Genomic DNA, 21383 nt, shown 5'->3' with positions numbered 1-21383 from the left:
GAAATATGTTGAAGTGTAATGAATTTCCTTCGGTTTAGATGAAAAACATCCGGGATTATGTAAAAATTATCCAAGTATGAATGAATATCGTCTGATTTATTTAAATACGCATCAAATTTGTTCACTTTAGTTAAATTTCTTCCGAAATGTAGATTTTCGCCTATGGTTGTATGACCGGCTCCCACATAAGTGTTTGCGAATTGGTCCCTTGTACTTAGACAAATGCATTTCTGATTTAAGAGTGAGCACTGAAGATGCCCTAACAGAGGTGTAACAGAGCAGTGGGTATGTGATATTTAGATACATTATAAATGAGCACCTTTCCTGTCCTTTCAGGCCATCAGCATTCGCAGGCGTTTGATCATTGATTCTGGGCATTTTCGACCGTCTGATTAACTCTGAATCGCACTTAGGCTTGCTTCGTTCGATGCTAACCAGCGCTAGCCTCGATGGGCCGCTGCCCTGGTAAGAATTTTGGGGGTCTGCCATTAAGTTGGACTGGATCTTTTATCTACATCCATCTGCTGCTCTGGAGGCCGAAACCAAGAAATCTGGTAAACTGGGCCTGTTCAGCCCATAGCTGATAGAGCGACGCGGAGAGGGATGGACCAAAGGCGATGCGGATACAGAGAAGAGGGAGAGATCGAGCCAAGGCGATGTGAGGCGCGGGATTCAATCGACCGGAGTTGGAGGCACGCGCTGGGATCGAGCGGAGGCACCCACCACCCATCGCCGGGACGTCGGCTTCTCCCTTCCCTCAGGCCCTCCCTGCACCCATCCACCCATCCACCCCCGGTGGCTCCAGGAGGGGCATCACAACCGCAGGCACCGGCGGCGGCATGCCATCCACACCGCGCTCGCGCATCACCGGCGGCCCCTTCAGGTCTGAGCGCAACTTGCCGCCGTCGGCCAGGCCGGGCCTCTCCTTCCACTGGTCCCAAGATCCGCCGACACCAACCCCGTCGTCCAGCGCCGGGTGCCCAAGATCAGCATGCCTCCTCCCAATGCGAGTTTCACTTGGAATTTTGTTTTCTGCTGGCTGTAGGATGAATGTGAATTTCGTTTGCCGGAAATACATCTATTTTGTTCGTGTTTTGACAAGCGATTTTTTCATTCAGTAAAATGTCTTTTTTCACAAGAGATGGATAAATAGGCCGATATATACATGCAAACAGTACAGTTCTGGGAAACTACTACTACTAATGAATGTTTAATATCATCTGCACAAGGTTGCTTCATAGATCTTTTTTTTTCAGAATCTTCACACATCTTTTTGGTCTAATGTATACTTGCAGGTTTATCTAGATGAAAATAGTCTTTCAATATTAGGCTGATGCTTCAACTAAGCATGTCTCTTTTTCAATCTATAGCGAATATCATCTGACACTACTTTCCTACTAACAGGTATTTTCATATGGCCGAAAGAATCAGCCGCTAGAGATTTAAGAAACTGTTCAACTGCGCAATTTTTGGTTACGCCTTTTTCAATTAGTTTTGAACTTTAAATCCCTGTTGAATGTATGTATATTAATGTTTAGTGCACAAAATTCGAGGGGTTTAACTTTTTCCCTTGCACTTCCTAGCGACCCAGACCAGCGCCATGGCAACGAGCGTGTCCCTCCTACCCCGACCTTCAACTTGAGGGGCAGATCCCACCACGACTTGGTGGCGCCGCTGGTGGAACCGGCGTCCCTAAGCGAGCAATCGTCCAGATGGCCGTCACACTTCCTCCCAGCAGGTACTACTCCCTTCCTCTCATATTCTCATCAGCTAATTCAACACAAGAACCCTGCCTTCGTCCCAAATCAAGAATGATATTCTTTTGGATCTGAATCAAGATAGGTTATATTGATCCCCCCTCCAGTGAATATTTCTGTAAGAGAATTTTAATTAGGAAGATTCATTCTCGGTGGAGAAGTAGAGGCATTGTTTCCACGGGGTGGTAGTAAGGTGTTGCAGAAGCTCCAACCATATCGCCTGACTGCTTTTGGAATCTTAAATTCACTGAGTTCTTGAGCACCATGGCAAGGCAAAGGTGCTCCATGTGCCCTGCATCTTCAAAAGCATCATCTGATGCAGTCTCCCAAAAAGTAGCATTATGTAAAAATCTGGTTCATCTAAGTATAATATGAAAACATACAAGATTCATTAGACGTGAAAAATGCTATGAGCAGAGATAACACACTAATCAACATTCTGCATTAGATTACTTAGTTGAGAGCTGGAACCTGAAGAAAAGTGAATTAAGCTAGAAACATAAAAATTAGGCACTCCCTGTAACTCCAATCCCAAGTAGGCAGTCAGAAATCTTGGCATTCGACTGTTGGAGATGATGTGCTTCAGAAGTGAGATGGTTCTGTTGAAGTAACGGTGCGTCTGGGTGGTCTGGCCGTTGACTGTTGTATCCATTGTGGTTTAGCTGGCCCTACACCTCTTCCGGCCATAGTGACTGGGCGACAACTGAAAATCCTTCTCGAATTTGAGCTCCATTTTTTTAAAGATTCCCTATTTTTTGCATGCTTTTGGACTGTATAAATGCTCTTGATATGGTTTATAGCTGCTGCTACTACTCTTACCATCGCCAATCAAGTTATCCATGTCAAATCAACCCCTATCGACTAGAAATAGAGTAGTGTCAAAGAGAAGGTTTGATTGTACTATTTATTTGCTCAAATTTGATTGTCTACTTTCTTTGGATGGAAAACTTCAACCTAAAAATAAACTGGTGGTCTATACGAAATAACACATTAGTTTTCTATTGTGATGCCTCACTTTTTATTTGTCTCAGCAGATTAGAGTAATAAGTTGATGGTCATTCTCTACTTTGTATTTGTACTTTTTATGAGATTGATCCAAGAAAGAATGACATGTGTGCCATATGTATGGGTCAATTCATAAGTGAAAAAATGGTTTTGATCTAGGAAATCTGAAACCGTAGGATTGTATAGCAAGAAGTGTAGTCTCAGATTATTACTGTAGATTGTCTTATTTTGTAACGTATTTTGTTTCATGAATATATATTCCAAAATTTCTCACGTACTGTTTCTGCAGAGAGGAAGAAAGGAGCTGATTGCAGGGCACTAAAATATTTCTTCGGCCAAAGCTCCGTGATCGCTTACACAGTTACACACGTATATTATCCATGTAGTATGGGTTATCTGGGATCAGTTACAACATGGCACTTGGATATTGTTCATAAAGGTGGCATAATTTGTCAATTTAATATACTTCCATCTCACTGTGTTGATTTACTCATGCTATTTTGATGACGATGACATCAATGCCAATTCATATCTATGCAAGGCATCAGTGCTTGATGATATAGTGATGTGTTACTCTTTGGGGCCTTAATTTGCAGCAGAAGAAGATGCAATAAACTCTGAAAACTAGATTATTTTTGCTCATATGACACAAAGGCAATGGGAATTGTTTTGAGGGTGTCGATCATGCTTGCCTTTCCCTGAGTTCCAGCTATTCATGCTACTGCATATAATATCCATTGTAGATATACAGATGTTGCCATCATGATATTAGACATAATCTGGACTACTCCCTTTGAAAGGGGTACAATATTTTTTTAGTTCTTATACCTTTATGTAATGTTGTGACAGAAATAAATTGTAAAGTTAAAAACAATGTTTACCTGATTGCATCATGTGTGTTTCTATTTATTTATTTTAAAACCTATTAAATTCTCCACTTTTTTGAATTTTATTAAACTCTCCACTTTTATTCTACCCAATTATTATTAAGTTTATGCAATTTAATATTCATGTTTTGTAGCTTAGTTTATTAAAAATTCCTTTTATTCTATGAGCTATGAGTAAATTTATTAATATCTTAATGGCACATATATTTACAAATACCTACTCCCTCTGTCTAGTTGAATAAGTCATTCGCGTAGTTCTAGGTCATCGATTTGAGGAATTAAATATGTGCTATATGTCATGAAAAGCATATCACACGACCTAGAACTACGCGAATGACTTATTCACCGAGACGGAGGCAGTACCATTTTATTGTCAAAATAGAAAGACGTGGCAACGCGCGCCATAAATGATCTAGTTCTTGTTGAGAAGCGACATCAACGAAGCGTGATTAGCAAAGCATTATTAGGAAACATAATTAGCGGCTATTAGTGGAACCCAGATCTGATGAACATGATTCCACGCACAACCACTTGTGAAAAGTAAATAAAAAATACTAAAAAAATTAGAACATTTTGGATTTTTTTTTTGTAAAATAAATAGTCGACTAGTAGACTCGCATATGAAATTTCGCAGTGAAATGCCATTTATGATATTCGGGGAAAAATAAATTTGAAGTTATATTAAAAACACTGTTTGATGAATAGTAAGACCCCGATTATATTTTCTTCACTATGAATACCACGAACGGCATTTCATCACAAAACTTCACACATATGAGTAGAACGGTCAACCAAGTTTGATACCCTAAGTTTTCAGAATTTTTTGAACCTTTCTAGTATTTTGTTTTGAATTTACTATTCATGCGGGTGCACATGAAACTGTGTTAATCTTTGTTTCGCTATTAGTGTACAATCATCGTACGGACGGATCGTGTCCGTACAGGCGCCTCCTTGTAGCCCAACGGGCATCTTTTGTAAACAGACGCATCTCAAAGACATCCCAAATCGTTGTATAAATAGTTAATTCTAAAATTGATGAAACTGTTCAATTCATTCTTCAATCTATTTGAACCCCTTACCTCTCACACCTCGTGTGGCAGGCACAAAACTATATAAGAACACACATCAAGCTGAGATTTGAAAACATTTGCTGAAAATTGTGAACAATTTTGGAATGCTGTAACAATTAAAAAAAATCCAAACATTTTTTAGAAAATACGACCAAATTTTGCAATTCCGAATTATTTTGAAAAACAAGATTTTTGTTTGAAAACCTGAATCATTTTTGAATCCCGAACAATTTGTTAAAATGTGAACCACTTTTAAGAAACTGAACATTTTCTTAAAACAACAAGATTTTTTTCGAAATGCGAATATATTTTTTGAAATCCCTGAATATTTTTTTCAGAACAAGAAAAATTCTTAATTTCTGAAAAAAATGATATATTATAAATTCATAAAATTAAAATTAAAACAGAAGCATTATTTTTTTAATGTTCCTGAAAAAGGAACATTTTCTAAATTCAGAAAAAATGAACAGTACTCAAAAATGGCAACAAACTTTCAATTTCTATATTTTTTGGAAATGTGAACAAATGTTTAGTAATGCAAACCAAATTTTAGAAACGTGATTTTAAAAAAAACCTTGAGAGCAAAATCATGAAACTGCAAACTTTTTTTATCTTCCGCAATTTTTTTGAAAATGAACATATTTTGAAACTGTCAACAAATATTGAAGACGAGAACATATTTGAACTTTTCGTACAATTTTGAAAGAAAACTGAAGTTGGAAAATAAAAGCAGAATTTTTAAAGAAACATAAAAATGAAACAAAACCGGAATTCTAAAAAAACGAAAAGAAACCAGAATACCAGAAATAAAATAAATTGAAATTGCTAACTTTGGCCCATTGCTTGTGCTCGAGTTTCGCTCTGTGCGTCATATAAGGTATTACATATATTTTGCTCGTTGCGAAGGGCATATCTTCATTGGAATTCGTGGATATTTTCAAAAATCCATGAACATTTTTGGTAATTCATGAAAATTTTATAAATTCATCAATATATTTATAATATACTAATGAACTTTTTTTAACCTGTAAATTTTTTAAACATCAAAGAATATTTTTCACGATTCATGGAAAATTATTTATTGTAGAAGGTTTTATAAGTCATGAACATTATTTGCATAATACATTTTCTGAATCTGCCATAAATGATTTACTTTTAAGCCAATAGTTGGAGGTTTTTCCAACATGTTTTTACTCTAGGTTAACGTATCTGAGGATTCCTATCCAAATGCGAGTGCACGCTAATTGGCCCCACCCAATGTTTGTTCGTTATAGAGATATTTAAAACCATGAAGTCAGAGTGCAATTACTATAGTTTGTATAATACGACATATAGCAACCGATCACCCACTACACCCTGTCTTAGTTTGGTATTTATTTTTAGTGAATTTTGTTATTTTTCTCTCCAATTTTCTTTTTGTTCTTGGTTTGTATTTTCCCCTCTTCGATTTTCAGTATATTAGTTTCTCATTTATTTTCTTTATCGTTCAATTATCTTTCCAATCTTAGTATTCTTTTATTTTGACAATTGTTTTTATTTTATTTTTCCCCCTCTTTTTTCCCCATGTTTTATTATATATTTTTCTATAGAAGTTTATACATCATACAGGTTTTAAGATTAAATGAATAATTTGGAAAAAGGCATTATTCCTTCAACTTGCTCATTAATGACTAATAAATGCAAAGATTTACAAATCTTCGTTTTATTGAGTTCCTTACCAAAAATGACATTTTAGGCGGAAAATCAAGCCATATATGGGATATTTTGCATGAGATGATCATTTTCGTACAATTGAGCATGCAGCAGGGGAATACTAGCAGAGAAGTCGGTGTGCGGTACCACTGCTAGCACTCGTACAAGCTGTCGAACTAGGTGCCACAACATCCGTGATGTCATCCCAAGCACATATCTTGAAGGGCCAGATCAAATTCCCAACAAAGAAGCCCTAAAATGCTATTCCACCCATCTGCGGTATATAAAGGGGAGGAAGACACGACGGCTCATATCTTCGATCTTTTGGACAATGTCCATCTCCATAGCTGCCACACTACCATCATCAACATGACATCTCCATAGTCATCTCCATATCCATCGCCACCATGCTCATTAGACTAATTATTTGTAGTCGAGATTCCATCACTATCAACGACATTGTAAGACTATCAATCATTCATCTTCAAGTACCTTTTTATACAATGCCATCTACTTATGATTCGATCATGTTGTGTAAGTAATCCACTCGGGCTAAGGGCCGAGGCATAGCCTCGCAACCCCATGTATGCGCGAGAAAGGATTAACGATATGATTTTACTTGTAATTTTGTGAAACTATTTTTCTCTTGTCTCTACCTCGACCCTAGAGCTGGTTGGTACCCAAGACACCAAAGATCAGTAGAAGGGGAGGTAAGGAGTAAGGGAGAATGCAAGGCTATGCAGAAAGTCCATGACAGTAAGTTCAGTAATTAGACGGAACCAATTCCCAGGGGAAGACAATGATGGAATCATCAAGCGCTAATGCATTGGTATGGTTTATCCTTAATAACAGAGGTAACCCTGTGAGTCGGATAAGGTCATGGTTGGAAAATCCAATCCTCAATGTGGCGGTATACGATCTTGGTGTCACAAGGACGCATCGTGCACTTACTTTTTTATATAATGTATATTATACCCCCTCCGTCCCATAATATAAGAGTGTTTTTGACACTACACAGGTGTAAAAAACGCCCTTATATTATGAGACAGAGGGACTATAATTTATTAGTGCATTATTGCTCTATCTTATTATAAATCCAAGTGTGTGTACACACTTGCAGGGGAAATGTGACGCCCGGATAATTAAGCTACAGTGATCCCCCGCTAATGATGCCACATCATCTCCGTTACTGTTGCTAATCTCCCATTAGATCAAAACGGTCCAAAATTCAAATTCGAAGTTTGGCAAATAACAAAAGTTTTCAAAGTATTAAACTAAATGTTCGGAGCGTGCCAATAATTGGCTAGATGTTTATGGTGAAGGAACCGTGCTTTTATAAAAGGCCTAAATTTTTAAAGTGAAATATGACAGAAAAGAAAATAAATAAAGAAAAGAAAACACAAAACCAGAAAACAAAAGAACAAAATAAAATAAAATAGAAACCCCCTCCCCCTGGGCCGAATGGCCCAGCTAGCAGGCCAGCCCGCTAGCCCATCAGGCCCACCCCCACTCCCCTTATCCCCTGGACCCTGGAACCCTAACCACTCCCCCGTCGCCCCACTCCCCCACTTTCCCCCCTCCCGATCCAGATCGGATCGGGACCGAGCTCGCTGCGCCAACCGCGCCCCGCGCCAGGACGTCGCCGCCCGGAGCTCGCGCCACCTCGCCGGCCTGCCTCCTCCTCCTCGCCGGCCTGCACCTCGTCACCGCGTCGCCGTCGTCTCCGTCTCCTCCTCGCCCCCCGTTGCCACGTTCCCTGCAACCCGCGGTGAGGACCGTGACCGCCCCTCTCCCTCACCCCGCGGTCACCGCGCTCCGCCCGACCGTTCCCTTGATACGTCCACACTACAAGAGATCGGGCCTACTATGACGAGCTAAAAAATGTCATCGAATATCTAATAACGTCACCAATTACCCCCCGGTGACATTTTATGGGCGTCACAAGCATCGTCACGGAATCCCCGTCACAGATTACTCCTAGTGACGGCGCACACACAAAAATGTCATCGAAATTGGGACCTTCGGTGACGTTATATAGAACGTCATCGACTTTCTATTTCCATGACGGTCAATTAACGTCACATGTTAGGAGAAAATATGCCATGTGGTAGCGTATTCGGTGACGAGGCAACGTCACTAACTTTATGCCACATCAACACCCGATAGGCTATCCCACTACTAGTGCCACTACTTTTATTATCGATGAAGATGATGTCATCAAAAAATTACTTTCTTTCGAATCTAAATTACGATGAAAATAAGTATTTAATTCACATCACATCACATCACATCAGATTATATGAAAAAGTTAAAGAGAAAAATCACATCATAAATTGATATGAAAGTCAAATCATATTATATATGAAATCGTCTCAGCCAAATCATTCTGTAAAAAAATGACAGTAAAAAACTGACTCAAGTTTGACACATATAATAGACAAGATGAAAACTAATATTAACTAAAGACACATATGTTATCCTGATGATTCCAATGTAAGGATGGCATTCATGAACCATCTGGTTTGGACTGGGACTACTGAGTTGCTTGCTGAGTTGCTTGAGCCCTCAAGAGAAAATCAAGCAGATTATCCGTCTTCTTTTGCTTCTTTGTCCAGGCTTCATTCTTCTCTTCCTGGATCTTCTTTAGAGCTTCCAATTCTTCTTGCTGCTTCTTTTGTATCTCTTCAAATGCTCTCTCTTGTGCTTCAATCTTGCGGCTAACTCCTCTCGATGCCTATAAATCACAAAACACAGCAACATTGCATCGTATTGAGATGAAAATAGACAAGATAACAAGGTACAAGGGTATCGATTTGAAATAGAGAAGTACATTATTAAATTTCAAGGAAAGCATGTCCATGGGCCAATGAAACATTAAACCCAAGAATAACTTATAATGTTATAAAATATGCATAACCAATAGCTTGCTTACAGGAAGCATCGCCAAAAGGATATCAAGTCAGCAGCCCAGGTTAAAAGAAGCACTCGTTAGTTGAACTTTTGTTCACTGAAATGAGTGCACTCTGCACACAGAAGCAAGCAAAAAGAAACAAGAACGGAAAGGGAAATAGGATAATTACCTGTCATTTGCATCTCTTGCCTCTCTATCCTTCTGTTCAATTCTTTCTTCTAAAACTTTGATCTGGGCTGATGAAGTAGAGCTCCCAGACCTCCCGGATCTTGATGCATACCCCATGCTGGAAAGGAAGGTGCTATGGGTGCTTTCTTCCTTTAGAACTTCAGCCACAATCGCTGTATCGGATACTGGCTGCTCACCTTCTGATTGTGTTTTCCTTTTCTTTTCCATTGCATTCTATAGTATAAAGAAAAACATTGATGCTAAGGCAAAGTTCATATGCTAGATTACACTTTATCAATATGAGAATCTATTTCAAGTCAGAAACAATAAAGGAAGAAATCTTACATGAGCTAGAAGTGCTGGCTCGCTCATGCTACCGGTCTTGCTGTAAACAGAGGTTCAAATAGGAATGCAGTGAACAGAGATGTCATCATCTAGATTAATTAGGAAAAGTGGAGGGACAAAAAATGTGAAGAAATCTTTGAGTACGCATAGTGCACAGTGGCATACACATGATACAAGCAAGGTGAAATTAGAGCAAGTGAATCCACAATGTACCTCCTCTTCTTCATCTCTCAAATCCTCTTCCTCTCCATGGGCCTCCTCTTCAGCATCTGGTTCATACTCTGAGTCGCTGCGATCATCAGTAGCTCGTGCATTTTGTGTCGGTTGCACATTAGAGGCACTAGGGTATACAAGGCTACGAGCTAAGCTTTTTATGTCTTTAAGATACTCCCTCTCTACAGCCTTGCGTTCCGCAATCCTTGCATCCCTTTCCTTCAGATACGCCTCACCCTTGCGTTTCTGTTCCGCAAGATATTCACTGCTATGCATATCACTCTCCAGAACTGGTGGCATGATTTTAGTAACTGGAGCTGGAAAACATGACAGAGAGTGAACTTAATGAATTGCCAAAAGACCTACCAGCCTACATTATCATCACTACATGACTCAAATCTGCTTCAACTTGTTTGGAGGAGTACTTGTAATGTACATGATTACACTAAATTATCTCTTGAAACCTGGCCATCATTGCTAGTAGACAAAAAAAGCTAAATTGTGCAAAACAGTAGTAAACACGCAGCTCTCCTAACAAGAGTTCATGTGTTCCTTTATACTTAAGCTTAGAATTGATGCTTGTATAATTTGAGATGGCAAATGCATTACTGTATGATGATTTTGAGGGTTGTAGAACAGATCGAAATAAATAACATACTTGGAAATATGGAGCGTCCAGAATTCAGTTAAACAAGAACAAGTGCAAACTCATAGACTCAGTCTTTATTCAAGTTTCAAACAAGTGCAGAGTCCCTCTTTATTCAGTTTTGAACAAGAAGAAGTGCAGACTCATAGACTCAGTCTTTATTCAGTTTCAAACAAGTGCAGTGTCGCTCTTTATTCAGTTTTGAACAAGAAGTGCAGACTCAGTCTTTATCTAGAATTCGAAATAAATAACATACATTGTGAACTCCATATGGTAATATATTGTATCAAGAACAAGAGTAGACTCAATCTTTATTCAGTTATGACGATCGTAGGTGAAGACTTTTATGGGGTAGCAGAGCCACAAACAGGGACATGGTCGTTGTATTACAGGAAATCTCATGACAACTGAATAAAGACCAAGTAAATCTTACAGAGCTATTGGATTTGCCACATGGTCGCTGTATTCAGACATGTAAAAAAGTCTCACACCCGTGGGTGCTTTTATCCCCCAAATCGCTTCCCTGATGATCCCCTATGTCTAGAGCTTGGGGTTGGGGTATGAGGAGGGCGGGATAAGAAATTTACCGTGAGCCGCCGCCGATCGCTGCAATCGTTCGGGAAAGAGAGCCGGGTGGGGCGGCCTCCAATCCACTGTCGCCGGTTGATGCGGTGGATCCGTGCTCGGCCGGTCGGGCGACCTCCTCCAATCCGCCGTCGCCGGTCGCTGAAATCAGGGGGGAATATAGCGGAGTGCTCACGGGAATGGTTGATGTTGGTGGATCCGAGCGCGGACGGCGGGGCGGCCACCCCCAATCTGCCGGCCCTGATCGCTGCAGTCGTGATGTCGATTGAATCTGACGAGAAAAATTCCAGGGTGGGCGGTGGCTTTTAGCGGCGCCTGGGGGAAATAGAAGGATAATCTTTGGCTGGGTCTTTGACTGGTGGGGACACAGGGTGAATGCGGGAAAAAATATAGAAAAGTGGATGGAAAATAGTACGTGGTGGAGGGAAAAGAGTTTTTTTTTGCGAGGAGATGATGTATTTTCATAATTTATTTTACTTAACATTATGTAATTCATTTAATTCGAAATATGTACAAAATGATTATTAAAAAGTAAATCTTACATGAACAATATGATGTGGTATTTTCCATGTTGTTTTTTTGGGATAACTGTAAATAAATATGTCGAAAATTGTATAGAGGGATCTTAAGTATGTGATCTGGAAAAAAACAAAATGCAAATGAGTGATTATTTTAACTGCTTGTGTAAATAAAATTGGTAAGTTGGGATGATTTTTTTCTTTTTTCTTAGGAAAACATCTGATCTACTCCTTTCAATCATGGCAGTATAACGAATACCAAAAAAAAAATCTAGATTTGTAGACCACCTAGCGATGACTCCAAGCGCTGAAGCGAGACGAAGGCGCGCCAGTGTCATCGCCCCTCCCTCATCGGAGCCGTGTAAAACTTGTTGTAGTGGACAGCCGGGAAGTCGCCGTGCTAAGGCACCATAGAATCAACAGAACATCAACTGTCACCGAGGAAGAGTAGTATAGATCAGAAGGATCCAACATGAAGACAATATCCGAGCAAATTCACCAAAGATGGATGTGCTAGAGACACACCTCCACACGCCCACCGACGATGCTAGATGCACCACCGAAACTGCGGCTAGGCGAGGAGAGCCGTATTCCATCTTTAGGGAGCCCCGCCATCTCATCTTTCTGAGCAGGACATAATCCCTATAAATCTCGAAAACACGTCTAAAAATGGAGCCCTCCCATCGGCAAGGGCCGGGATCCACCACGCCCCAATGCCTTACGGCCACCGGAGACGAGGCGGACCGACGGCCGCGCCGGTGGGAGGAAGAGGAGCCCTAATTTCTCGGGGAGGAGGGGGCTCCATGATGATGTGTTTCAATGACGATTGTCTCATAGTCTGATTTTACGCATGCACATAGCCCCCAACCTCCAACGTAAGCGAACTAGGGTTCATCCTCGATCGTCACCCTCCTAGTCCTTCATCAACTAAATCGATGGGGGTGTATGTGGGATGTTAGATGACCTCCTCATACCATCCATATATGGCCGGGCTGAGCGGTAGCCCTCATATACAATCCATACCTGGGGTGGGTATGGGGAAGACCGGACGCGTCCGCCAGGCGGACCATCCTGCACTGACCCCACCCCTGTCCCTACAAATGCCCAAAGTGGGACCAAACCCTATTACACATGTCCACTCCATTCCACTTTCGTCTTCTCCCCTTCCTCCATCCGCCCTATTCCTACCTCGCCATGGTCGAGAACAGATCCGACAGCTGCTCCTCAAGCCTGGGTGGGCAGTAGCATCTCCGCAGCGCCGCGCGGTCGCCTCACACAATCACTTCCTTTCCCGATCATTGATCCATAAAAATGTTCGCGAATTCAAAAAAATGTTCACAATTTGTAAAAATTGACATTTTTAAATTTTGATTAAACATTTCTATTTTTTTGAAGATTTTTTTGTATTTTCGATGAAGAACATTTGAATTTTGCAGATTTTTTTTGAATTCAATGAACATTCATTGTATTTCCCATGAACATTCAGAAAAATTATGTTTGTCTACCACTATGGTGTATGCTTAAAAAAACGCTCCCACTCAGCTGCTCCTCGTCTCCTCCATGTCGTTATCCACAAAAATTCCCCAAATCACGCCGCACCCCGCGTGAAGGCCAAGACGACCCGCTGCCGCACCTCGCCGCCGGTGGCTCCCAAAGAGCGCCGTTCCGGCCGAGCGCCCTCGCCCCTCTGCTTGCTGCTCGAGCTGCAGGGGCGCCTGCTTCGCCGGCGGCGGTTCCGCAACAGCGTGCTGTCCGAAGCACAGTGGCGGTCCCTTCCCCCGCTGCTCCCACGGCGCGGCTTCTTCCTCCAGCCGTTCTGCGGGGGCCCAGGCGGTGCTTGAGGATGCACGCGGTGCAGGGGAGAAGTCGGGAGTGGTCGCGCGAGAGGAGAAGGATCGGGTCTCGGTGGTTCTTCAGCAGGCGCGTGCAAAGGGGAACACGCGTGCAAAGAGGGCAGCAGGGTGAGTGCTTGATCAATCGCCATGTTCAGTACTGCACTTTTGCACACACGTATCAGTTAGATGTCAAGTAAAACTATCTACGAGTCCAATTACCTGTAAGTACTGACCAAATCACCCATGTATGTCTCAAATCTGAACCATGTTCTCTACTGTATTATGTGAACATGAACATATAAAAAACTTAAAAGAGCTAAACTTTGGTAAAATACAACTAGGCATTACACAATCTACTCATCATCACTTGAATGCTCATTCTCGCTCAATGCACCATCTTCCTGTCCATCATCGTCAGTACCACTATCTTCATCATAATTGTTGTCATCTTTGAGAAGATCGTGAACAATACTAGCATGAACAGGCGTGCCTTCTTCATCATCATGGCTATAAGTGTCGAACAATTGATCAATATCCTTCACAGTGCAAGTTGTCGAGGGCATTTCTTCCTGGTATGCATCTGTAGCATTGAGCTCGCCTGTCTCTAGTTCAGGAACATCGTACAAATGTCTATGACTGAAAGTCTGCACCACATTCCAGTCATTTCCATATTTTGTGTCCTCCATGTAAAAACACTTGTTCTGCTTGAGAAGCCAAGATGAAAGTATCCTTCTTGTATTGAAGCACCTTAACATTAAGACTTTTGAAGTAACCATCATCTTTCATGCCGGTCGCCTTGCCATGGAGATCAAACCAATCACCACAAAACAAAAAGACCGACCTTTCTCCATGCTTGGTAGGCAGAAATCTTCGGTGCCCAACAAACCCAATTTTATTTTTCAATGGCTCAGAGCAAGGGTCCACATCACAGTGCACTACAACAAAATAGTTTACCGTTAGCAAAATTATGCTTACACCGCATTGAAGCAAAATCTACTACTAACACAACTAGTGAACCCACTACTAAACTGAAATAACAAAACGGGCACAAATTTAACCCCTTCAAGATTGATGAGAACATATACTCAGGCAACCTCCTAAACATTGTCTTTCCTAAGTACAGCATATATGCTTGGTTTCCAAAGGCCACTGACTTGTGGATGTCTTATACAAAAACATATATATTCTCACTGTCATTGCAAAACCATGCATCTATCTATGCTACATCATAGTAACATTCGTACACACAATACAACAGCAGAAGTAACAGTTCAGTTGTTCACACAATTTACCTTGCAGGGGTTGGCTCGATCGATGCTTTGGGAGTTGGGGCCAAGCCGGGAGCACTGGCAAGTCTAAACTCTGCGCATTCGTCAGGTGATGGATAGATACTGCAAATTCTGAGCACAGTTGGTGACGGGACGGTGGCCAGTTGGGGACAGGTTGAGGATGAGCGACGTTGTCCCCGTCGTCGACGAGCAAATCCGATGCCTGTGGTGGAAGAATGGAGGTAAGAGGGAGAGGCGGAGGAGCGGTGTGGTAGCTGGTGCGATGCGGCGGCGCTGTAACGCCTCGTACGATATGTCGATATGGTAGCCGGATGGACCGTCTGAGGTGGTACAGGGGAGTGGATGCACTTACTTCAATTGGCAACAGCTAGCCGGAAGCGATCTGTGCCGTGCTTCGGCTATCGCCGTCCTGCTTCTCCCCGCCGTGTAACGCGGCCAGCTAGAACCGAGAAGACGATCAGATTGAGTCACATATGCCCCGGGAAGAAATAACTAACCTACAGATATAGTCTCTCTAAAAAAAAACTACAGATATAGTCACACACGCCCAGGCGTGTAGTCCAAGAATATGATATCATGATTTGTATAGCGTCCAAAGTCTTTCCTAATGGCAACATATAGTCCAAGGATATGATAGCACGATTTGCATAGCGTCCGTACTCTTTCCTAATGCCGGTTCTGACTCCTGTAATAATCCTTTTGGCATCGACAGATCGACTCTCCTGTCTTATTTTTAGTTTTTATTGATAGAACGAAACAATATGACCTCACGAGCGCCTCAAGTTTTTTGCCCAGTCTGTTTATAGATAAGAATAAAAAAAAAGTAAGATGTCATCGACTCTCCTATTTCCATTTTAACTATTGAGATAGAACGAAACAAAATTAGCTCACGAGCGCCCAATTGAAGTTTTCAGCATATACACTGCCAAACAAAAACAATTGTTTTAAAATTTATATTTTTAATGCCTGATTAAATTTTTTGTCGAGCCACTACCTATTTATATTAGAAAGAACAAAATAACCATCTAAAAAAGAACAAAACAAGGTCTTCCCTTTTTAAGAATATAATATTCATAAGTATTTCCATGGCAACTACCTACTTATATTAGATAAGATAAAATAATTACAACGCTAAATAGGCTTTCAAAAAATGGTGGCGGGTCCCACTGCCAAAACCGACGCATGGCTCCTACCTCTCGATAACCCGTGAACTAGCTATGGTGGGTCCCACTGCTAGACGCTACATGACAAAAAATGATCATCACACATTTGTAGTATTCGGTGACTCCAGCTAGTTTGTCATACAAAATACCAAATCGTCATAGAAATTGGCAACCAGGTGTGCTGAAAGGCGGAGGCATCCCAGTGACGTCTAACGTCACCGATTTGCGGTAATTGGTGACGCCACCTATGAGAACATCACACATTAGGCATTTAGGTGACGTTGTCCACCATCGTCACAAGGATTTTCGTCACAGTATGTCAATTTTGTTGTAGTGCCATTTTGCATCATGCTTATATATATATATATATATATATATATATATATATATATATATATATATATATATATATATATTTATTGCATTATGGGCTGTTATTACACATTATGTCACAATACTTATGCCTATTCTCTCTTATTTTACAAGGTTTACATAAGGAGGGAGAATGCCGGCAGCTGGAATTCTGGGCTGGAAAAGGAGCAAATATTAGAGACCTATTCTGCACAACTCCAAAAGTCCTGAAACTCCACGAAAGTCATTTTTGGAAATAAAAAAAAATAATGAGCGGAAGAAATACCAGAGGGGGCCCACACCCTGGCCACGAGGGTGGGGGCGCGCCCCCCTGCCTCGTGGGCCCCCTGTTGGCCCTCCGGTGGCCATCTTCTGCTATATGAAGTCTTTCGTCCGAAGAAAAATCATAAGTAAGCTTTCGGGACGAGATTCCGCCGCCACGAGGCGGAACCTTGGCGGAACCAATCTAGGGCTCCGGCAGAGCTGTTCTGCTGGGGACACTTCCCTCCGGGAGGGGAAAATCATCGTCATCGTCATCACCAACGCTCCTCTCATCGGGAGAGGGCAATCTCCATCAACATCTTCACCGGCACCATCTCCTCTCAAACCCTAGTTCATCTCTTGTATCCAATTCTTGTCTCTAAAGTCTGGGATTGGTACCTGTAGGTTGCTAGTAGTGTTGATTACTCCTTGTAGTTGATGCTAGTTGGTTTATTTGGTGGAAGATCATATGTTCAGATCCTATATGCATATTAATACTCCTTTGATTATGAACATGAATATGCTTTGTGAGTAGTTACGTTTGTTCCTGAGGACATGGGAGAAGTCTTGCTATTAGTAGTCATGTGAATTTGGTATTCGTTCGATATTTTGATGAGATGTATGTTGTCTATCCTCTAGTGGTGTTATGTGAACGTCGACTACATGACACTTCACCATTATTTGGGCCTAGAGGAAGGCATTGGGAAGTAATAAGTAGATGATGGGTTGTTAGAGTGACAGAAGCTTAAACCCTAGTTTATGTGTTGCTTCGTAAGGGGCTGATTTGGATCCACATGTTTCATGCTATGGTTAGGTTTACCTTACTACTTCTTTTGTAGTTGCGGATGCTTGCAATAGGGGTTAATCATAAGTGGGATGCTTGTCCAAGTAAGGACAGCACCCAAGCACTGGTCCACCCACATATCAAATTATCAAAGTACTGAACGCGAATCATATGAACGTGATGAAAACTAGCTTGACGATAATTCCCATGTGTCCTCGGGAGCGCTTTTCTCTATATAAGAGTTTGTCCAGGCTTGTCCTTTGCTACAAAAAGGATTGGGCCACCTTGCTGCACTTTATTTACTTTTGTAACTTGTTGCTCGTTACCAATTATCTTATCACAAAACTATCTGTTACCTATAATTTCAGTGCTTGCAGAGAATACCTTGCTGAAAACCGCTTATCATTTCCTTCTGCTCCTCGTTGGGTTCGACGTTCTTACTTATCAAAAGGACTACGATAGATCCCCTATACTTGTGGGTCATCAGCCCTCCACCCGCTGAAGCTCCCCGTCGTGCTGCTCGCTCGCGTCGACCGCCGCTGCTTTCTTCCCCTGCTGCTGCCCACGCTTTCCAGCACTCGCGCGCGAGGCCTCGACCCGGCCAACCGCCGCTGGCGCCCGCGGCCACTGCCCCTTTGCCACGCCCGCCACGCCGTTGCGCCCTCCCCGCACGGCACGTCGCGCCCCGGCTCACCGCGTTGCGGCTGCTGCTTCTCCTGCCGCCGATGCGCCCCGCTGCCACTGCCGCTGCCTTGCTGCTCTGCCGGCGCCTGACCGCACCTGCCGGGTCGCACCGCGTCCGCTGCACGCCGCCCATACCTCCCGCTGGCAGCCCCTGTGCCGTGTCCCATGGCTGCCCTCGCCAACACGCGCGCGCTAGCACCGGCCCGTCGCCGCGCGCCGCACCACCTGCTCCCGCGTGTCGCCCCATCCCCTACCGAGCCCGCCTCCCCGTGGCCTCGCCACTACCGCCTTAGGCGGCCGGCCTCGCCGTGCCCGTGGCCGGCGCCCTCCCCCTCGTCAATCTGGGCGGATGCCCAATCGGGCTGGGCGCCAGCGCCCATAACCCGCACGCCCGATAGGCCCCCTATGGGCCAATGACAGGAGGGCCCCGCCTCCAGAACGTTTCCATAAAAAAAGATTAAAATAATAAAAATAATATATTAAACAATTAATTAATTAAATTATTTAGGTTAATTAATCCTAATTAATTAATCTAATTAACTTGTTAGTTTAATTAAACAGTAATTAGTTAGCTAAACCCTAATTAACCTAAACAGAGAATGACAGGTGGGTCCCACTGGACCCACACGTCAGTTTGACCAGTCAACACCTCTGTTCACTGCTGTCATGATGACGTCAACAAACACTATTCTGGATAATGTTGAATTAAATAAATTCTAAAAATGATTTAAAACTTTAAAAAATCATATAAAATAAACCGTAGCTCAGATGAAAATACTTTCTACATGAAAGTTGCTCAGAACGACGAGACGAATCCGGATACGCCGCCCGTTCGTCCGCCACACACCCCTAGCATATCGAACACACAACTTTCCCCCTCTGGTTCATCTGTCCGAAAACGCAAAACACCGGGGATACTTTCCCGGATGTTTCCCCCCTTCACCGGTATCACCTCTTACCGCGTTAGGGCACACCTAACACCGCTGTTTGCTTTGTCATGCATCATTATGCATCTGTTTACATTGTATTCACTGTTTCTTCCCCCTCTTCTCTCCGGTAGACTACGAGACCGACGTCGCTGCTGGTGCCCCGACCGACACGTTGTTGACGACCCCTACTTGCCAGAGCAACCAGGCAAGCCCCCCCCCCCTTGATCACCAGATATCGCCTATTCTTCTCTATACTGCTTGCATGAGAGTAGTGTAGCATGTTACTACTTTCCGATTAATCCTATTCTGATGCATAGCCTGTCTTTGCTACTACTGATGTTACCTTTACCTGCAATCCTACATGCTTAGTATATGATGCTAGTATTCCATCTGTGGCCCTACCTTCTTGTCCGTCTGCTGTGCCATACTATCGGGCCGTGATCACTCGGGAGGTGATCACGGGTATATACTATATACTTTATACATGATACATGTGGTGACTAAAGTCGGGTTGGCTCATGGAGTACCCGCGAGTGATTCACGGATTGGGGCTGAAAGGACCTTTGTCCCGACGGCCCTCTGGGTGGATCTTTGTGGCGGAGCGACAGGGCAGGTTGAGACCGCCTAGGAGAGAGGTGGGCCTGGCCCTGGTCGACGTCCGCGGTTACATCAATTAACACGCTTAACGAGATCTTGGTATTTGATCCGAGTCTGGCCACTGGCCTATACGCACTAACCAGCTACGCGGGAACAGTTATGGGCACTCGGCGTCGTGGTATCAGCCGAAGCCTTCGTGACGTCAGCGACTGAGCGGCGCGCCGGATTGGACTGGAACGCCTGCTAGGCTAGGTTTGCTTCCGGCCGCCCTCGCAACGTGCAGGTGTGCAATGGGCGATGGGCCCAGACCCTGCGCCATAGGATTTAGACCGGCGTGCTGACCTCTCTGTTGTGCCTAGGTAGGGCTGCGACGTGTTGATCTTCCGAGGCCGGGCATGACCCAGGAAAGTGTGTCCGGCCAAATGGGATCGAGCGTTCTGGGTTATGTGGTGCACCCCTGCAGGGAAGTTTATCTATTCGAATCGTCGTGATCTTCGGTAACAGGACGACTTGGAGTTGTACCTTGACCTTATGACAACTAGAATCGGATACTTAATAAAACACTCCCTTCCAAGTGCCAGATATAACCCGGTGATCGCTCTCTAAGAGGGTGAAGAGGAGGGGATCGCCGGGTAGGTTTATGCTATGCGATGCTACTTGGTGAACTTACCATCTACTCTCTTCTACATGCTGCAAGATGGAGGTGGCCTGAAGCGTAATCTTCGACAGGATTAGCTATCCCCCTCTTATTCTGGCATTCTGCAGTTCAATCCACCGATATGGCCCTTTAACATATACCCATGCATATGTAGTGTAGCTCCTTGCTTGCGAGTACTTTGGATGAGTACTCACAGTTGCTTTTCTCCCTCTTTTCCCCTTTTCCCTTCTACCTGGTTGTCGCAACCAGATGCCGGAGCCCAGGAGCCAGACGCCACCGTCGATGATGACTCCTACTACATCGGAGAGGCCTACTACTACGTGCATGCCGCTGTAGTTTAGGAGGATGCCAGGCAGGAGGCCTGCGCCTCTTTCGATCTGTATCCCAGTTTGTGCTAGCCTTCTTAAGGCAAACTTGTTTAACTTATGTCTGTACTCAGATATTGTTGCTTCCGCTGACTCGTCTATGATCGAGCACTTGTATTCGAGCCCTCGAGGCCCTGGCTTGTATTATGATGCTTGTATGACTTATTTATGTTTTAGAGTTGTGTTGTGATATCTTCCCGTGAGTCCCTGATCTTGATCGTACACGTTTGCGTGCATGATTAGTGTACGATTGAATCGGGGGCGTCACAAGTTGGTATCAGAGCCGACTGCCTGTAGGAATCCCCCTTCCACAATCCTTGGCCGAAATTTAGTCTAGTTAGTGAAAACTATTTTACTAACATGGCTGTGTGGCTTACGGGCCCACTGAAGGAAATATGCCCTAGAGGCAATAATAAAGTTATTATTTATTTCCTTATATCATGATAAATGTTTATTATTCATGCTAGAATTGTATTAACCGGAAACATGATACATGTGTGAATACATAGACAAACAGAGTGTCACTAGTATGCCTCTACTTGACTAGCTCGTTAATCAAAGATGGTTATGTTTCCTAGCCATAGACATAAGTTGTCATTTGATTAACGAGATCACCTCATTAGGAGAATGACGTGATTGACTTGACCCATTCCGTTAGCTTAGCACTCGA

At 43.1% G+C, this 21383-nt stretch overlaps 1 protein-coding gene and 1 long non-coding RNA gene across 2 annotated transcripts; both read left to right on the top strand.

The window, feature by feature from the left end:
- The first annotated feature begins 499 nt into the window (after positions 1-499).
- Positions 500-3442, top strand: LOC123169976 (uncharacterized). The gene is made up of 2 exons (XR_006485000.1): positions 500-1738; positions 3052-3442. It is a non-coding gene; the product is annotated as an uncharacterized lncRNA (long non-coding RNA).
- Positions 3443-13313: 9871 nt separating this feature from the next.
- On the top strand, positions 13314-15657 carry LOC123171002 (uncharacterized). The gene is made up of 2 exons (XM_044588683.1): positions 13314-13758; positions 14932-15657. The coding sequence occupies exons 1-2, from the start codon at positions 13314-13316 to the stop codon at positions 15018-15020; spliced, it is 534 nt and encodes a 177-aa protein (XP_044444618.1). The 3' UTR covers positions 15021-15657.
- Positions 15658-21383: the final 5726 nt, after the last annotated feature.

This window comes from Triticum aestivum, chromosome 7D (assembly GCF_018294505.1).
Source record: "Triticum aestivum cultivar Chinese Spring chromosome 7D, IWGSC CS RefSeq v2.1, whole genome shotgun sequence".
Classification (NCBI taxonomy): domain Eukaryota; kingdom Viridiplantae; phylum Streptophyta; class Magnoliopsida; order Poales; family Poaceae; genus Triticum; species Triticum aestivum.
Note: the sequence above shows the minus strand (reverse complement) of the source record. Positions and strands in the feature narration are given on the sequence as shown.